General features: G+C 40.0%; 1 protein-coding gene across 24 annotated transcripts in view; it reads right to left on the bottom strand.

Moving 5' to 3' along the window:
* Window positions 1-18349, bottom strand: part of NUPR2 (nuclear protein 2, transcriptional regulator) — a 129603-nt gene that overhangs the window by 88096 nt on the left and 23158 nt on the right. For 15 of the 24 annotated variants that reach the window (XR_012090197.1, XR_012090199.1, XR_012090198.1 and 12 more), the window contains exon 3: window positions 14596-14692. The exons of 7 other annotated variants lie outside the window; for them this stretch is intronic. Coding sequence is in view for 1 of the 17 variants with exons in the window: in XM_073008790.1 (XP_072864891.1) it covers window positions 14596-14692 (97 nt within the window). In the remaining 16 variants the exon portion in view is untranslated. Of the gene's footprint in view, window positions 1-13464; window positions 14693-17157; window positions 17205-18349 lie in introns of those variants that run through there. 2 more of the 24 variants (XM_073008794.1, XR_012090205.1) reach the window with 2 other exon arrangements.

The following is an 18349-nucleotide window of genomic DNA, read 5'->3' as shown; positions in this document are numbered from 1 at the left end:
GCTCAGTGAAATAAAAGAGGACACAAGCAAATGGAAGAACATACCATGCTCATGGATAGGAAGAATCAATATCGTGAAAATGGCCATACTGCCCAAGGTAATTTATAGATTCAATGCCATCCCCATTAAGCTACCAATGACTTTCTTCACAGAATTGGAAAAAACTGCTTTAAAGTTCATATGGAACCAAAAAAGAGCCTGCATTGCCAAGACAATCCTAAACCAAAAGAACAAAGCTGGAGGCATCACGCTACCTGACTTCAAACTATACTACAAGGCTACAGTAACCAAAACAGCATGGTACTGGTACCAAAACAGAGATAGGCCCATGGAACAGAACAGAGCCCTCAGAAATAATACCACACATCTACAGCCATCTGATCTTTGACAAACCTGACAAAAACAAGAAATGGGGAAAGGATTCACTATTTAATAAATGATGCTGGGAAAATTGGCTAGCCATAAGTAGAAAGCTGAAACTGGATGCTTTCCTCACTCCTTATACGAAAATTAATTCAAGATGGATTAGAGACTTAAATGTTAGACCTAAAACCATAAAAACCCTAGAAGAAAACCTAGGTGATACCATTCAGGACATAGGCATGGGCAAGGACTTCATGTCTAAAACACCAAAAGCAATGGCAACAGAAGCCAAAATTGACAAATGGGATCTAATTAAACTAAAGAGCTTCTACACAGCAAAAGAAACTACCATCAGAGGAAACAGGCAACAGAATGGGAAAAAATTTTTGCAATCTACTCATCTGATAAAGGGCCAATATCCAGAACCTACAAAGAACTCAAACAAATTTACAAGAAAAAAGCGAACAACCCCATCAAAAAGTGGGCAAAGGATATGAACAGACACTTCTCAAAAGAAGACATTAATACAGCCAACAGACACATGAAAAAATGCTCATCATCACTGGCCATCAGAGAAATGCAAATCAAAACCACAATAAGAAAATATCTCACACCAGTTAGAATGGCAATCATTAAAAAATCAGGAAACAACAGGTGCTGGAGAAGATGTGGAGAAACAGGAACACTTTTACACTATTGGTGGAACTGTAAACTAGTTCAACCATTGTGGAAAATAGTGTGGCGCTTCCTCAAGGATCTAGAACTAGAAATACCATTTGACCCAGCCATCCCATTACTGGGTATATACCCAAAGGATTATAAATCATGCTGCTATAACGACACATGCACATGTATGTTTATTGCAGCACTATGCACAATATCAAAGACTTGGAATCAACCCAAATGTCCATCAGTGACAGACTGGATTAAGAAAATGTGGCACATATACACCACGGAATACTATGCAGCCATAAAAAAGGATGAGTTCATGTCCTTTGTAGGGACATAGATGCAGCTGGAAACCATCATTCTCAGCAAACTATCACAAGAACAGAAAACCAAACACCTCATCATCTCACTCATAGGTGGGAATTGAATGACGAGATCACTTGGACACAGGAAGGGGAACATCACACACCGGGGCCTATTGTGGGGATGGGGGAGGGATAGCATTAGGAGATATGCCTAATGTAAATGACAAGTTAATGGGTGCAGCACACCAACATGGCACATGTATACATATGTAACCTGCACGTTGTGCACATGTACCCTAGAACTTAAAGTATAGTGAAAAAAAAAATAATAATTTAGGCTGGGTGTGGTGGCTAATGCCTGTCACCACAAGCACTTTGGGAGGCCAAGGTGGGCGAATCGCTTGAGCTGAAAGTTCAAGATACACCTGGGTAACATAGTGAGACCCTGTCTCAAGAAAAATAAGTAAAATAAATAAGTAAATAAGAATTTAAACAAAAGTCACAGCAAAGGTGATGCAGCATAGAGCAATTTATTGCAATGGAAAAAGTGTTTCAACAGTTAAATATAGAATAGCCTGGGCGCAGTGGCTCATGCCTGTAACCCCAGCACGTTCAGAGGCTGAGGCGGGTGGATCACTTGAGCTCAGGATTTCAAACCAGCCTGGCCAACATTAGCCGGGCATGGTGGTGTGTTCCTGTAATACCAGCTACTCGGGAGGTTGAGATGGGAGAATTGCTTGAACTCGGGATGTGGAGGTGGCAGTGAGCTGAGATTGCAACACTGCACTCCAGCCTGGGTGACAGAGCGAGACCCCTTCTCAAAAAAAAAATAGTGAAGTGTAAAATACACGGTTCACCCTGAGAGAAAGAATTCAGGGCAGGCTGCTCGTAAGGATGAGACGGCGCTGATTACTACTGGCGAAACTCCCTTTCTGAGGGTCTTACTTGATGAATTCTTAAGGAGCTGGGAAGAGGTGTTACTCTAAGCACGTTCTGGGTCATCCTCTTGGTGCACATGTGCAGTAGCTGTACTTGCTTGTTTACACGTCACATGTCTCAGCGCCGTGGCTGGCACATAGTCCCTTCCTTCACTACCTACCCTGCCTGAAGATCATAGCTCACTGCAGCCCTGAACTCCTGTCTCAAGCATTCTTCCTACTTCAGCCTCCCAAGTAGCTGCGGCTTCTGGGGCTGCTAGGACTGCAGGCATGCACCACCACACCTGGCTAATTTTTTGTATTTTTAGGGAAGAAGTGGTTTTCTTATGTTACCCAGGCTGGTCTTGAACTCTTGGGCTCAAGCGATCCTTCCACCCCAGCCTCCCCAGGTGTTGGGATTACAGGTGTTACCACTGCGCCTGGCCAAAAAAAAATTTTTTTTTCAATTAAAAGAAAAGGCACCAGACATGGTGGTTCACACCTGTAATCCTAGCAATTTGGGAGGCTGAGGCGGGAGGATCACCTGAGGTCACGTGTTGGAGACCAGCCTGGCCAACATGGCAAAACTCCATCTCTACTAAAAATACAAAATTAGCCAGGCATGGTGGTGCGCACCTATAATCCCAGGTACTTGGAAGGCTGAGGCAGGAGAATCACCTGAATCCCGGAGATGGAGGTTGCAGTGAGCCGAGATTACACTACTGCACTCCCAACATGGGGGACAGAGAGAGACTTTGTCTCAAAAAAAAAAAAATTTATATTAAAAAAAAAGCAACAGAAACAAATGGCTGCCTGGGAGTGGTGGCTGTGGGGTACTCCTGTTTGTGTGGCCCAGGTCATATCCCTCCCTCAGCTCTGGTCTCTCTTGCCTCCTGTAGGGCCGGTGAATGACCAGATCTCCGTCAAGTGCAGTAAACAGTTCGAGTTGGAAGTACGTCTTTTGGATGCAGAAAACAAAGTCGTGGTCAATGAAGTGAGGACCCAGGGCCAGCTGAAGGTGCCAGTTGCCAGCCTCTTGTGGCCGTACTTGATGCACGAATGCTCCACCTACTATACTCGTTGGAGGTAATGATGGCTGGGACTCGCTTAAGGGAGGTCTTTTGCTCCCATTTGGTGGCCCTGGCTTCAGCAGGAGCCCAGGACAGGTGAACAGGCAGGTGCTTTTCTCTGAGCTTTCTGATGTTTCCCACCCTTGGTGGGAAGCCCAGGTTTTTGTTTGTTTGTTTGTTTGTTTTGAGATGGTCTCACTCTGTCACCCAGGCTGGAGTGCAATGGCCTGATTACAGCTCACTGCAGCCTTGAGCTCCCAGACTGCAGCAATTCCCCTACCTTGGTCTCCTGAGTAGCTGGGACTACAGGCACATGCCACTATGCCTGGCTAATATAAAAAAATTTTTTGTAGGCCAGGCATGGTGGCTCATACCTGTAATCTCAGCACTTTGGGAGGCCGAGGCGGGTGGATCACTTGAGGCCAGGAGTTTGAAAGCAGGCTGGCCAACATGGTGAAACCCCGTCTCTACTAAAAATATGAAAATTTGCTGGGCATAGTGGTGCACACCTGTAATCCCAGTTACTACGGAGGCTGAGGCAGGAGAATTGCTTGAACGTGGGAGACAGAGGCTGCAGTGAGTTGAGATCATGCCACTGCACTCCAGCCTTGGCGACAGAGTGAGACTGTCTTAAAAAGAAAAAAAAAGAATTTTTTTTTTTTTTTAAATAGAGATGGGGGTCTTACTCTGTTGCCAAGCTGGTCTTGAACTCCTGGACTGAAGTGATCCTCCTCCCTCAGCCTCCCAAAGCATGGGAACTCTAGGCATGAGCCACCTCATCTGGTCAAGGGGAAGGCCTGGATTTGAAGGACAGGTCCCAGGGTCAGCCAGGGAAAGGCAGAGCCTCTGTTTGCTGCATCTGTCTGCTTGCAGCCCTGAGGCAGCTGCTGGGGTACACCAGGGGCCTTCCTGCCAGAGGGCGGGCCGGATGGGGCTCAGGCTGTTGGGTGCTCACACCTGGCGCTTTGGCTGTCGTAGGTGCGGCTGACTGCACAGACGTCACTGGGGCCTGTGTCTGACTTCTACACACTCCCTGTGGGGATCTGCACTGTGGCTGTTATTGAGAGTCAGTTCCTCATCAATGGGAAACCTTTCTATTTCCACAGCATCAACAAGCACGAGGATGCAGATGTGCATTTGTGCCCCTGGGTCTTCGTGGGGGCTTCTGGTCACCTTCCACTTTCGCCTTCCCTGTGTCCTGCAGTTGAGGGCAGCTCAGGGCAATGAGGCAAATGGCTCCAAACTGCCCCATGGTGGTGCCGGTGCTTGGGCTGGAGAGGGGGCTCATGGGGTGGCTCTCCAGGGTCCTGGCTCTTGGAGGAAGTGCAGCTTCGACAGGGAAAGGGTCATTTGGCTCTGCTGTCTCCTAGATCCAAGGGAAGGGCTTCGACTGGCCACTGCTGGTGAAAGACTTCAGCCTGCTTCTCTGGCTTGGTGCCAACGTCTTCCACACCAGCCACTACCCCTACGTGGAGGAAGTGCTGCAGATATGTGACCGCTGTGGGATTGTGGTCACCAATGAGTAGTGTCCCACCATGGGCCTGGTGCTGCCATGAGTCCCCACCACGCCCCCGCTCCACCTGCCCAGCCCACGGGCCGCACCATGACCCTCTGTCCCTTTCCTCCTGGCCCGCAGGCAACTCTTCAATCGTGTCTATGCATCAACACACGTGCCTGATGTAGGAACTGGTGTGCAGGGACAAGAACCACCATGCTGTGGTGAAGTGGTCTATGGCCAACGAGCCTGCATCCTACCTGGAATCTGCCGGCTACTACTTCAAGTGAGTGCCCCTTGCCTGCCATGGGCTGGATCGGGAAGGAGACCCAGGCAGGTGGCTGGCTGGGGTGGGCGTATGCTGTTCAAGATCAGCCTCTTGTCCCAGTCCAATGGGAGGGCTGTCCATACCCAGACAGTTCAGGGGACCAAATATCTACTCACCCAAATTGTGGTTTTCTTTTTCTTTCTTTCTTTTTTTTTGGGACGGAGTCTTGCTGTGTCACCCAGGCTGGAGTGTTGTGGCAGATATTATCCAAGACCACTGAGGCAGTATGAGTCTGCTAGAGTCACAGTATCACTGGGCTTAGGGTTCTCCCTAGTAAATTCCCTTTGAATACTTAGAAAACCTATCAAGAAGAACAGGCACAACTGAGCCCAGATGGCAAAGACTATAATAAATATCTAACTCTTCAATGCCCAGACATAGATGAACAATGACAAGCATCAAGACCATCCCAGAAAACATGACCTCACCAAATGAACCATATAAGGCACTAATGACCAATCCCAATCACACATCTCAGGACAGAGATATGTAACCTTTCAGAGAACTCAAAATAGCTGTTTTAGAAGAGCTCAATGAAATTCAAGATAACAGAGACAAGAAATCCAGAATTACATTAGACAAATTTACCAAAGAGATTAAAATAATTTTTAAAAATCAAGCAGAAATACTGAAACTGAAAAATTTAATTGACATACTGAAGAATGCATCAGAGTCTCTTAACAGCAGAACTGGTCAAGCAGAAGAAAAAATTAGTGAACTTGAAGAAAGCTATTTGAAAATACAGTTAGAGCAGACAAAAGAAAAATGAGGCTGCGTGTGGTGGCTCACGCCTGTAATCCCAGCACTTTGGGAGGCCAAGACGGGCGGATCATGAGGTCAGCAGATCGAGAACATCCTGGCTAGCACGGTGAAACCCCATCTCTAGTAAAAAAATACAAAAAATTAGCCGGGCACGGTGGCGGGCGCCTGTAGTCCCAGCTACTCGGGAGGCTGAGGCAGGAGAATGGCGTGACCCTGGGAGGCGGAGTTTGCAGTGAGCCGAGATTGCGCCACTGCACTCCAGCCTGGGAGACACAGCGAGACTCCATCTCAAAAAGAAAAAGAAAAAAAAAGAAAAGGAAAATGAAACTAAAAATAAAGTGCACCTAAGAGATCTAAAAATAGCCTCAAAACGGCAAATCTAAGAGTTATTGGCCTTAAAAAGGAGGCAGAGAGAGAGAGGGATAGGAAGAGAAAGACTACTCAAAGGGATAATATCAGGGAATGTCTCAAACCTAGAGAAAAATATCAATGTTCAAGTACAAGAAGGTTATAGAACACCAAGCAGATTTAACCCATAGAAGACTACCTCAATCCATGTGATAATCAAACTCCCAAAGGTCAAGGATAAAGAAAGGATCCTAAAAGCAGCAAGAGAAAACAAACAAACAACATACGATGGAGCTTCAACGTGTCTGCCAGCACACTTTTCAGTGAAAACCTTACAGGCCAGGTGAGAGTGGCATGACATATGTAAAATGCTGAAGAAGAAAACCTTTTAGCCAAGAATGATATAACCAGCAAAAATATCCTACAAACATGAAGGAGAAATGAAGACTTTCCTAGACAAATAAAAGTTGAAGGATTTCATTAACACCAAACCTGTCCTAAAATAAACACTAAAGAGAATTCATATATATATAATATATATTATATATATATATGAAACCATTTGAAGGTATAAGACTCACTGGTAATATTAGGTTAACTCAAGAGGAACTGCAGGCCAGGCATGGTGGCTCATGCTTGTAATCCCAGCACTTTGAGAGGCTGAGGCTCACGAGGTCAGGAGTTCGAGACCAGCCTGGTCAACATAGTGAAACCCCATCTCTACTAAAAATACAAAAATTAGCTGGGCATGGTGGTGGGCACCCACCTAAGTACCTAAGTAATCCCAGCTACTTAGAAGGCTGAGGCAGGAGAATTGCTTGAACCCGGGAGGCAGAGGTTGCAGTGAGCTGAGATCACGCCATTGCACTCCAGCCTGGCTGACAGAGCTAGACTCCGTCTCAAAGAAAAAAAGAGGAACTGTGTTTTTTGCCATTACTTTTAATGCCATAACTTTTAATAGCAAAAACTGCAACTACTTTTGTACCAACCTAATAGTAAGTAAACAGATACACATGGAATGTTAAAACAAGCTTATTGTGATGGGTAAAGCACTCATATCTGGAATAGAAATACTAAAAAGTAAACGTATCAAAAATAATAAGTACAACAACTTCTCAAGACATAGATAGTATAAGATATAAATAGAAATTTTTAAAATGTTAATAAAGTGGAAGGATGAAATTAAAGTGTAAAGTTTTTTATTAGTTTTTGCTTGTTTGTTAGTTTCTTTGTTCATTTGTGCAATCAGGGATAAGTTGTAATCCGTTTAAAATGATGAGTTATAAGATGTTATATACAAGCTCCATTGTAACCTCAAATCAAAAAACATACAACAGATACACAAAAAATAAAAAGCAAGAAATTAAAGCATACCATCAGAGAAAATCACCTTGACTAAAAAGAAGACAAGAAAGTAGGTAAAAAGGAAGAGAAGACCACAAACCCACCAGAAAACAAATAACAAAATGACAACAGTAAGTCCTTACTTATCAATAATAACATTGAATGTAAATGGATTAAACTCTCCAATCAAGAGATATAGAGTGATTAGCCAGGTGTGGTGGTGGGCACCTGTAATCCCAGCTACTCGGCAGGCTGAGGCAGGAGAATCGCTTGAACCCAGGAAGTGGAGGTTGGAGGTTGCAGTGATCCGAGATTGTGCCATTGCACTCCAGCCTGGGTGACAGAGCAAGACTCTGTCTCAAAAAAAAAAAAAAAAACAAACAAACAAACAAAAAGAAAAGAAAAGACAGAGTGGCTGATTGGATTTAAAAAAAAAAAACCAAAAAACCAATGATTTGTTACCTACTAGAACACACTTCACCTAAAAAGACACACATAGACTAAAAATAAAGGGACAGGAAGATAATTCCATGCCAATGGAAACCAAAAAAGAACATGAAAATGTATACTTATATCAGATAAAATACATTTCAAGAAAAAAACTGTAAAAACAGACAAGGAAGATTCATTACTTATTGATAAAAGGATCAATTCAGCAAGAGACCATAACCACTATAAATATGTATGTACCCAACATTGGAGCACTTAGATATATGAAGGAAATATTATTAGAGCTAAAGAAAGAGAAAGATTATAATATAATAATAGCTGGAGACTTCAACACTCCACTTTTGGCATTGGACAGATCATCCAGACAAAAAATCAGCAAAAAAATCAGACTTAATCTGCAGTATGGACCAAATGGACCTAAAAGACAGTTACAGGACATTTCATACAATGGCTACAGAATGCACATTCATCTCCTCAGCATGTAGCATATACTCAAGGATACAGAATATGTTAGGCCACAAAACAAGTCTTAAACAATTCAAAATATGAAACCAAGTATCATCCCTGACTACAAAGGAATAAAAGTATAGATCAATAACAAGAGGAACTTTGGAAACTACACAAACACATGGAAATTAAGTAATGTGTTCCTGGATGACCAGTGGGTCAATGAGGAAATAAAGAAGGTAATTTTAAAATTTATTGAAACAAATGAAAATGGAAATATAACATACCAAAACCTATGGAATACAGCAAAAGCCGTAGTAAGAACAAAGTTTATAGTAACAAGTTCCTACATCAAAAAAAGTAGAAAAAATCAAATAAACAACCTAACAATGCATCTTAAAGAACTAGAAAAGCAAGAGCAAACCAATCCCAAAATTAGTATAAGAAAAGAAAGAATAAAAATCAGAGCAGAAATAAATGAAATTAAAATGAAAAAATACCAAAGATCAATGAAATGAAAAGTTTATTTTTTGAAAACATAAACAAAATCTACAAAACTTTAGCCAGACTAGGGGAAAAAAAAAAAGACGATCCAAATAAATAAACTCAGAGATGAAGAAGGAGACATTATGGCCAGGTGCAGTGGCTCACGCCTGTAATCTCAGAACTTTGGGAGGCTGAGACAGGAGGATTGCTTGAGCCAGGAGTTTGAGACCAACCTGGGAAACATTGTGATACCCCCGTCTCTAAAAATAAAAAAATTAAAAAAAAAAAAAAGAAAAATGAGGCATTACAACTGATGCTGCAGAAATCCAAAGGCTCATTAGAGGCTACTATGAGCTACTATATGCCAATAAATTAAAAAAACGTAGAAGAAATGGATGAATTCCTAGACACATACAACCTATCAAGATTGAACTATGAAGAAATTCTAAACCTGAATGGACCAATAACAAGTAATGAGATCAAAACTGATATAAGAAGTAGTCTCCCAGCAAAGACAAGTCCAGGATATGATGGCTTCACTGCTGAATTTCACCAAACATTTAAATAACTAATATTAATTCTACTCAAACTATTCTAAAACATACAGGAGGAGGGAATGCATCCGAACTCATTCAACAAGGCCAGTATTACCCCGATACCAAAACCATATAAAGATACATCAAAACAAGAAAACTCCAGGCCAATATCTCCGAGAAACATTGATGAAAAACCCCTCAAAAAAATACTAGCAAACTGAACTCAACACACATTAAAAACCATTCATCATGACCAAGTGGCTTTATCCCAGGGATGCAATGATGCTTCAACACACAAAAATCAATCAATATCGTACATCATATCAACAGAATGAAGGACAAAAACCATATGATCATTTTAATCGATGCTGAAAGGGCATTTGATAAAATTCAATATCCCTTCATCAAAAAAATTTCAAAAAACTGGGGATAGAAGGAACATACTTCAACATAATAAAAGCCATGTATCGCAGACCCACAGCTAGTATCATACTGAATGGGAAGAAACTTAAAGTTTTTCCTCTGAGGGCTGGAAAATGACAAGGATGTCCACTTTCATTGCTGTTATTAAACTGGAAGTCCTAGCTAGAGCAATAAGACAAGAGAAAGATATGAAGGGTATCCAAACTGGAAAGGAAGAAGTCAAATTATCCTTGTTTGCAGATGATTTGATCTCCTATTCAGAAAAACCTGAAGACTCCACCAAAAAAAAAAAACTATTAGAACTGATAAACAAAATTAATGTTACAACACACAAAAATCAACCTACAAAAATCAGTAGCATTTTTATACACAAAAGTGAACAATCTGAAAAAGAAATAAAAACTGATACAATTTACAGTAGCTATAAATAAAATACCTAGAAATAAACATGACCAAAAAAATGAAAAATCTCTATAATGAAAACTATAAAACATTGATGCAAGAGGACACAAAACATGTTCATGGATTGGAAGAATCAATAATATTGTTAAAATGTCCATACTACCCAAAGCAATCTATAGATTAAATGCAATCCCTATCAAAATACCAATGACATTCTTCATAGAAAAAGAAAAAACAATCCTAAGATGTATATGGAACCAAAAAAAAAAAAAAAAAAAAAAAAAACACTTAAAGCAATTCTGAGCAAAAATAACAATACTGGAGGGAATCGCATTACCTGACTTCAAATTATACTACAAAGCTATGATAAGTGAAACAGCATGGTATCAGTATAAAAACAGACACATAGACCAATTGAACAGAATAGAGAACACAGAAATAAATCCATACAGCCACAGAGAACTCATTTTCACCAAAGGTGCCAAGCACATACATTGGGGAAAGAATAAGCTCTTCAATAAATGGTGTTGGGAAAACTGGATATCCATATGCAGAAGAAAGAAACTAGACTTTTATCTCTCACCACATATAAAAATCAAATCAAAAGGATTAAAGACTTAAATTTAAGACCCCAAACTATGAAACTACTACAAAAAACAATGGGGAAACTTTTTAGGACATTTATTGAGTAATACCCTACGAGCACAGGCAATCAAAGCAAACATAGACAAATGGGATCATCTCAAGTTAAAAACCTCCTGCAAAACAAAGGAAACAATCAACAAAGTGAAGAGATAACCTACACAATGAGAAAATATTTGCAAACAATTTATCTGACAAGAGATTAATAACCAGAATATATTTAAGAAGCTCAAACAACTCAATAGGAAAAAATCTAATAATCTGATTTAAAATGGGCAAAAGATCTGAATAGACATTTCTCCAAAGAAGACATACAAATGTCTTCTTTTGTCTTATTGACAACAGCCATTTTAACATGTGTGAAGTAACTGCTTATCGTGGGTTTTTTAAAATGCCAAACAAGCAAATGAAAAGGTTTTCAACATCACTCATTACCACAGAAAGGCAAATAAAAACTACAATAAGATATCATCTCACCCCAGTTAAAAAAGCTTTTATCGAAAAGACAGGCAATAACAAATGCTGGTGAGGATGTGGAGAAAAAGGAATCCCTGTATACTGTTGGTTGGAATGTCAATCAGTACAGTCTCTATGGAAAACAGTACGGAGTTTCCTAAAAAATAAAAACCAAAAATAGAACTACCATATGATCCAGCAATCCCACTAGTAGGTGTATACCCAGAAGAAAGGAAAGTAGTATATCAAAGAGATAGCTCCACTCCCATGCTTGTTACAGTACTATTCACAATAGCCAAGATTTGAAAGCAACCTAAGTATCCATCACCAGATGAATGAATAAAGTAAATGTGGTACATATACATGATGGAGTACTATTCAGTCATAAAAAATAATGAGATTCTGTCATTTGCAACAACATGGATGGAACCGAGGACATTATGTTAAGTGAAATAAGCAAGACGCAGGAAGACATGTCCTCACTCATTTGTGGAGCTAAAAATTAAAACAATTGAATCCATGGGGATAAAGAGTGGAATGTTAATCACCATTAACTAGGAAAGGATTGGGAGGGAGAGAAGTGGGGATGGTACAAATATATAAATAGAATGAATAAGATCTAATATTTGATAGCACAAAAGGATGACTACAGTCAACAATAATTTACTGTACATTTTAGAATAACTAAGAGTATAATTGGATTGTTTGTAACACAAAGAAAGGATAAATGCTTGAGTTGATGGGTACTCTACTTACCCTGATGTGATTATTGCACATTGAATGCCAGTATCAAATATCTCATGTACCCTATAAATATATACACCTACTATGTATCCATAAAAATTAAAAATTAAAAAACACAGGCCTGGTACAGTGGCTCATGCCTGTAATCCTAGCATTTTGGGAGTCTGAGGCAGGTGGATTACCTGAGGTCAGGAGTTCGAGATTAGTCTGATCAACATGCCAAAACCCTGTCACTACTAAAAATACAAAAAAAAAAAAAAAAAATCCCAGCTACTTGGGAGACTGAGGAAGGAGAATTGCTTGAACCCAGGAGATGGAGGTTGCAGTGAGCCAAGATCATACCATTGCACTCCAGCCTGGGCAACAAGAGCTAAACTCCATCTCAAAAAAAAAAAAAAAAATTAAAAACACAATAAGCTGTTACTTCACCCATGCTAAAATGCCTATTATCAATAAGACAAACAAGTGCTGGTGAGGACGTGGAAAAAAGAGAACCCTTGTACACTGTTCGTGGCAATGTAAATTAGGATAGCCATTATGAAAAACAGTATGGAGTTTCTTCAAAAAATTAAAAATAAAACAACGATCATATGATCCAGCCATCTCACTACTGGATATATTATCTCCCAAAAATGAAGTCAGTATGTCAGAGAGATACCTACACTACCGTTATTCACAAGAGCCAAGATATGGAAGCAATCTAAGTGTCCATGAATAGATGCATGAAGAAAAAACTGTGGCATACATGTGCAATGGAATACTATTCAGCCTTAAAAGTCAGGAAATCCTACCATTTGCAGCAACATGGATGGAACTGGAGGACTTTACACTACGTGACTATGATAAGCACAAAAAGACAAATAGTAAATGATCTCACTAATAGATCAAATTTTTAAAAGTTAAACTTGTACAAACAGAGAGTAGAATGGTGGTTATGTGAGTTAGGTAGAAGGTATGGTAGGAGAGATGTTAGTCAAAGGATACAAAATTTTAGTTAGGTAAGAAAAAGTTAAAGAGATCCATTGTACAACCTAGTGACCATGTTAATAAAAATATTTTATATTCTTGAAAATTGCTAAGATAGATGTTAAGTTTTCATCACAAAAATAATTGAGATAACACATATGTTAATTAAATCAATGTAACCATTCCACAATGTATATGTATTTCAAAACAATATGTTGTACATGAAAAGTACATACAGTTTGTCAATGAAGATTAATTAATGAAAAATAATTTGTATGGCTCTCTCCTATATTTATCATGTCTAGAAAACTGACTACAATATATGGTTTATTGTGATTAATACTGTGACCAAATTTAATACATCCACATATAGTATAGTTACATATTTTATAACATAAACTAATATGTAATACAACATAATACAACAAATATTAAAGCATTAAATTTTAAGTATCTTTAACAAATTTTAAAATTTCTAATATGTCAATTTACTAAAAACATCATTCGGGGCTGGGCACGGTGGCTCACGCCTTAATCCCAGCACTTTGGGAGGCTGAGGCAGGTGGATCACCTGAGATCAGGAGTTCGAGATCAGCCTAATACGGTGAAACCCTGTCTCTACTAAAAATACAAAAATTAGCCAGGTGTGGTGGCAGGCGCATGTAATCCCAGCTACTCGGAAGGCTGAGGCAGGAGAATCACTTGAACCCAGGAAGTGGAGGTTGCAGTGGGCCAAAATCGTGCCACTGCACTCCAGCCTGGGTGACAAGAGCAAAACTCTGTCTCAAAAAACAAACAAAAAAACAAAACATATCATTTGGAAACCAGTACAAGTAGAAATTTTCCATTGTCCAATAATTAGTACCACAAGTATATGAATCAGACAATAAATTACTGCTTACTACACTGTTCTAACTTAGTATGACGCTAAATAATTATATAAATGTCAAAGGTATAATCTTTAGCCAAAGGTAAATTGTACTTTCTTGTTTTAAAAAGTTTATCACTCTTTTTTCTAGTGACCAGTTTAAAATGGTTTCTACATTAGGTAGTAATGAGTTTATGTAACATGTCTACACACTAGTATTTTTGCTTCCATTTTGTTTAAAGTGCTTTCCAGCATTCTCAATGTCATGATTGACACAGAGACAGATAATATGCACATGGCGCATTGGGAGCACTGGGATAAACAAAGATGTTCTTCCCAGACTCTGCAGATTTTGGCTTAAAGAGCTTTCAGCAAACTTCTATGAGAATGAATCATGGTCAAAGTAAGCATTAGTTTAAATAAAACAGAGTTTATGTTCCTCATTAGTAACTGTTAACTTACAGATTACCAGAGTTACCAATATTAGCCCAAGTTAAAATGTTACTTTGAGACTATGAATGACACATATATATTTAACTTAATCATTCCAAAGCCTGCCCTCTTTCATTTTTACCTTGCAAAACTCCCCAAGGGTAGTGACGGCCTCTGACCATCCTTTCTGCAACTTTCACTTCATCTATACTCCCCACCACAGCAAAGGGTAACAGCGTCTAGAGAACAAGAATGATATCAATTGAATTCTCTAGCACCAATAGAGCTCACTCTATTACTCTCACTCCTGTTATAAAAATGACAGTGACGATGATATTGTAATAAACTTAATTAGGGATCTACCCTGTATCTCATTTTAAGACTTAACAATATGCGCCAATTAGTTTCTGTCAGCATCAGTCTCAGGCTGTGCACACAGTTGGAAACTGTCTACTGAGCAGAGCCTAAAGCAAGGTATCCTGCTGTGGGAAACACAAGGTAAAAAGATTTTTAGTAGACATCATTTTTCTCACACTATCTTTACCCTGAACCATTTTTACCCTGAATGTTGAAGAAATAACATACAAATAACTTGTAACTCTTGTATAAAGTTCAAAGACAAAAATATTAAAAATAACAACTATTAGAATAATTAATGGATACAATATAAAATGTATTAATAAGCAATACTGTATATACCTCGATAAATTATGTTTGTTTTTTTGAGACAGAGTTTGGCTCTGTCACCCAGGCTGGAGTACAGTGGTGTGAGCTTGGCTCACTGTAACCTCCACCTTCCAGTTTTGAGCAATTCTCCTGCCTCAGCCTCCCTAGTAGCTGGGATTACAGGCACCTGCCACCACGCCTGGCTAATTTTTGGATTATTTAGTAGACCCTGAGTTTCACCATGTTAGCTAGGCTGGTCTTAAACTCCTGACCTCAGGTGATCTGCCCACCTTGGCCTCCCAACGTGCTGGGATTACAGGCATGAGCCACCATGCCCAGCAAAAAGAATTTTTTAAATTTTATAGTACTTAGCATTTCAATTCAGAAATCTATTTAGTGTTTCAGTTATCTTAAAATAAACGAGGTGTTTCACACACACACACACACAAAATAAGAAATAAAAAAAGGATGTGTAAATAAGAAAAGAGAAATGGAAGAAATGGAATTAACAGTTACAGTTTAGACTCCGTGTTTCAGATCCTTTACAAAGATTTTGGCACTTACACCTCACAAAAAAAAAAAAAAAAAAAAAAAAAAAAAAAAAAGCCGGGCGCGGTGGCTGAAGGCTGTAAACCCAGCACTTTGGGAGGCCGAGATGGGCGGATCATGAGGTCAGGAGATCGAGACCATCCTGGCTAACACGGTGAAACCCCGTCTCTACTAAAAAATACAAAAAACTAGCCGGGCGCGGTGGCGGGCGCCTGTAGTCCCAGCTACTCGGGAGGCTGAGGCAGGAGAATGGCGTAAACCCAGGAGGTGGAGCTTGCAGTGAGCTGAGATCCGGCCACTGCACTCCAGCCTGGGCGACACAGCGAAACTCCATCTCAAAAAAAAAAAAAAAAAAGCCTTAATAGAGGTGTCATTGATCCCATAGCATAGATAAGTTAACAGTCTCAGGGAAGATGAGTGAATTGCGCAGGATCTCTTGGCTTTTAAGTAGAGAAGATAGGATGGCATACTTGCAAAATTTATATCTTTCAGCCAGGCATGGTGGCTCATGCCTATAATCCCAGCGCTTTGACGGGCCGTGGTGGGCAGATCACCTGAGGCCAGGAGATCGAGACCACCCTTGCCAACATGGTGAAACCCCATCTCTATTAAAAACACAGAAATGAGTTGGGTGTGGTGATGGGCATGTATAATCCCAGCTACTCAGAAGGCTGAGGCAGGAGAATTGCTTGAATCCAGGAGGCAGAGGTTGCAGTGAGCTGAGATCACGCCATTGCACTCTGGCCTGAACAACAAGAGCAAGACTCCATCTCAAAAAAAATAAATAAATAAAAAGTAGTCATCTTTCACATTTTAAGCTAATATGTTAGGTATTTACTACCAAAAAATATTTATACAAATAAAGAGTTTAGTCATCTTTACTACTGCCCTGACTCTAAAACCAGAGACAACACAGCAGTCCGCATCCAACCCCCATCTATTTGTTTTGAGGCAAGTGCATTTGAGAGTTGGAGGCTCCCTTTTAACACTCAAGACCTACTTGTGAAACAGGGGCCCTGCCTTCGATGCAGCAAATGGAGAAGATGGGGTCCCTGACCATCCTTGCCTAGTTCATGAGGCAGTGGCTCATTATGTGGGGAAGCAATCCAAAGAACCTCAGACTGCTGCTCCTCCACAATGAGCTCTCGGTTACCAGCGGGTGCCTGAAGCTTGGGGGGGGCGGGGGGGGGGGGTAACCTGTCATTGTTTCCACCCACAATTACAGAACACTGCCTCAGAGATTTTGCCTTGGAGGGAAACAGGCCATGAAACAGAGAAAGCCCATCCAAAAATTTAAATGTCATCCCAAGAGACCTGAACAGCCAAAAAAAAAAAATTGAAAAGAAAGACCAAAGTTAGAGGTCTCACACTTCTAGAATTCAAAACATATTACAAAGCTACAGTAATTAAAATAGTTTGGAAGTGGCATAAAGACAGACAGGTAGACCAATGGAATCAAATACAGATCTCAGAGTTAATCCTTCCTTACCTATTCTTCTATTGATAGACATTTGGGTTGCTTGCAGCTCTCAGCTACTGTGAATAATAACACAATTTATATGCCTTTACAAGTATCTAAGACCCTGCTTTCAATTCTTTCAGATATATACCCAGAAACAGGATTGTGAGATCATATGGTAATTTTATTTTCAATTTTGTAGAAACCACCTGTATTAGTCTGTTTTCACACTGCTGATAAACATATACCCGCAACTAAGAAGAGAAAGAGGTTTAACCGGACTTACACTTCCACATGGTTGGGGAGGCCTTAGAAGCATGGTGGGAGGTGAAAGGCACTTCTTACACAGCAGCAGCAAGAGAAAATTAGGAAGAAGCAAAAGCAGAAACCCCTGATAAACGCATCAGATCTTGTGAGACTTATTCACTATCACGAGAATAGCATGGGAAAGACCAGCCCCCATAATTCAATTACCCTCCCCTGGGTCCTCCCAAAACATGTGGAGATTCTGGGTGACATAATTCAAGTTGAGATTTGGTGGAGACACAGCCATACCACACCACCACCGTACTGTTTTTCATAGTGGTTCCACATGAGAAAAACTATAAAACTCCATTGAAAAAACCAGGGACAGGCTGGGCGCCGTGGCTCACGCCTGCAATTCCAGCACTTTAGGAGGACAAAGCAGGTGGATCACCTGAGGTCAGGAGTTCAAAACCAGCCTGGCCATCATGGTGAAACCCCATCTCTATTAAAAATACAAAAAAAAAAAAAAAAAAAAAAAAAAAAAAAGAAAGAAAAAGAAAGAAAACAAAAGAAAAACTCAGGGACCATTTAAATAAATGGAGAGACATTCCATGTACCTGGATAGAAAGACTCACTATTGTCAACACGTCAATTTTCCATAACTTAACCTATGAATTCACCACAATCCCAATCAAAATTTCACCAAATTATTTTGTAAATAATAAACTAACTCCAAAATTTATATGAAAAAGCAAAAGAACTAGAATAGCCAACATAACATTGAAGAACCAAGTTGGAAGACATACTATTCAACCTCATGATTTACTACAAATCCATAGTAATCAAAACAGCATGGCATGAGCAAAATGATAGACAAACAGATCAATGGAACAGAATAGAGAGCCCAGAAATATGCCTACACAAATATAGTCAATTGATATTTGGCAAAGAAGCAATGGGAATTCAATGGAGAAAT

The sequence above is a fragment of the Chlorocebus sabaeus genome, chromosome 21, assembly GCF_047675955.1.
Source record: "Chlorocebus sabaeus isolate Y175 chromosome 21, mChlSab1.0.hap1, whole genome shotgun sequence".
NCBI classification, from domain to species: Eukaryota; Metazoa; Chordata; class Mammalia; order Primates; family Cercopithecidae; genus Chlorocebus; species Chlorocebus sabaeus.
Note: the sequence above shows the minus strand (reverse complement) of the source record. Positions and strands in the feature narration are given on the sequence as shown.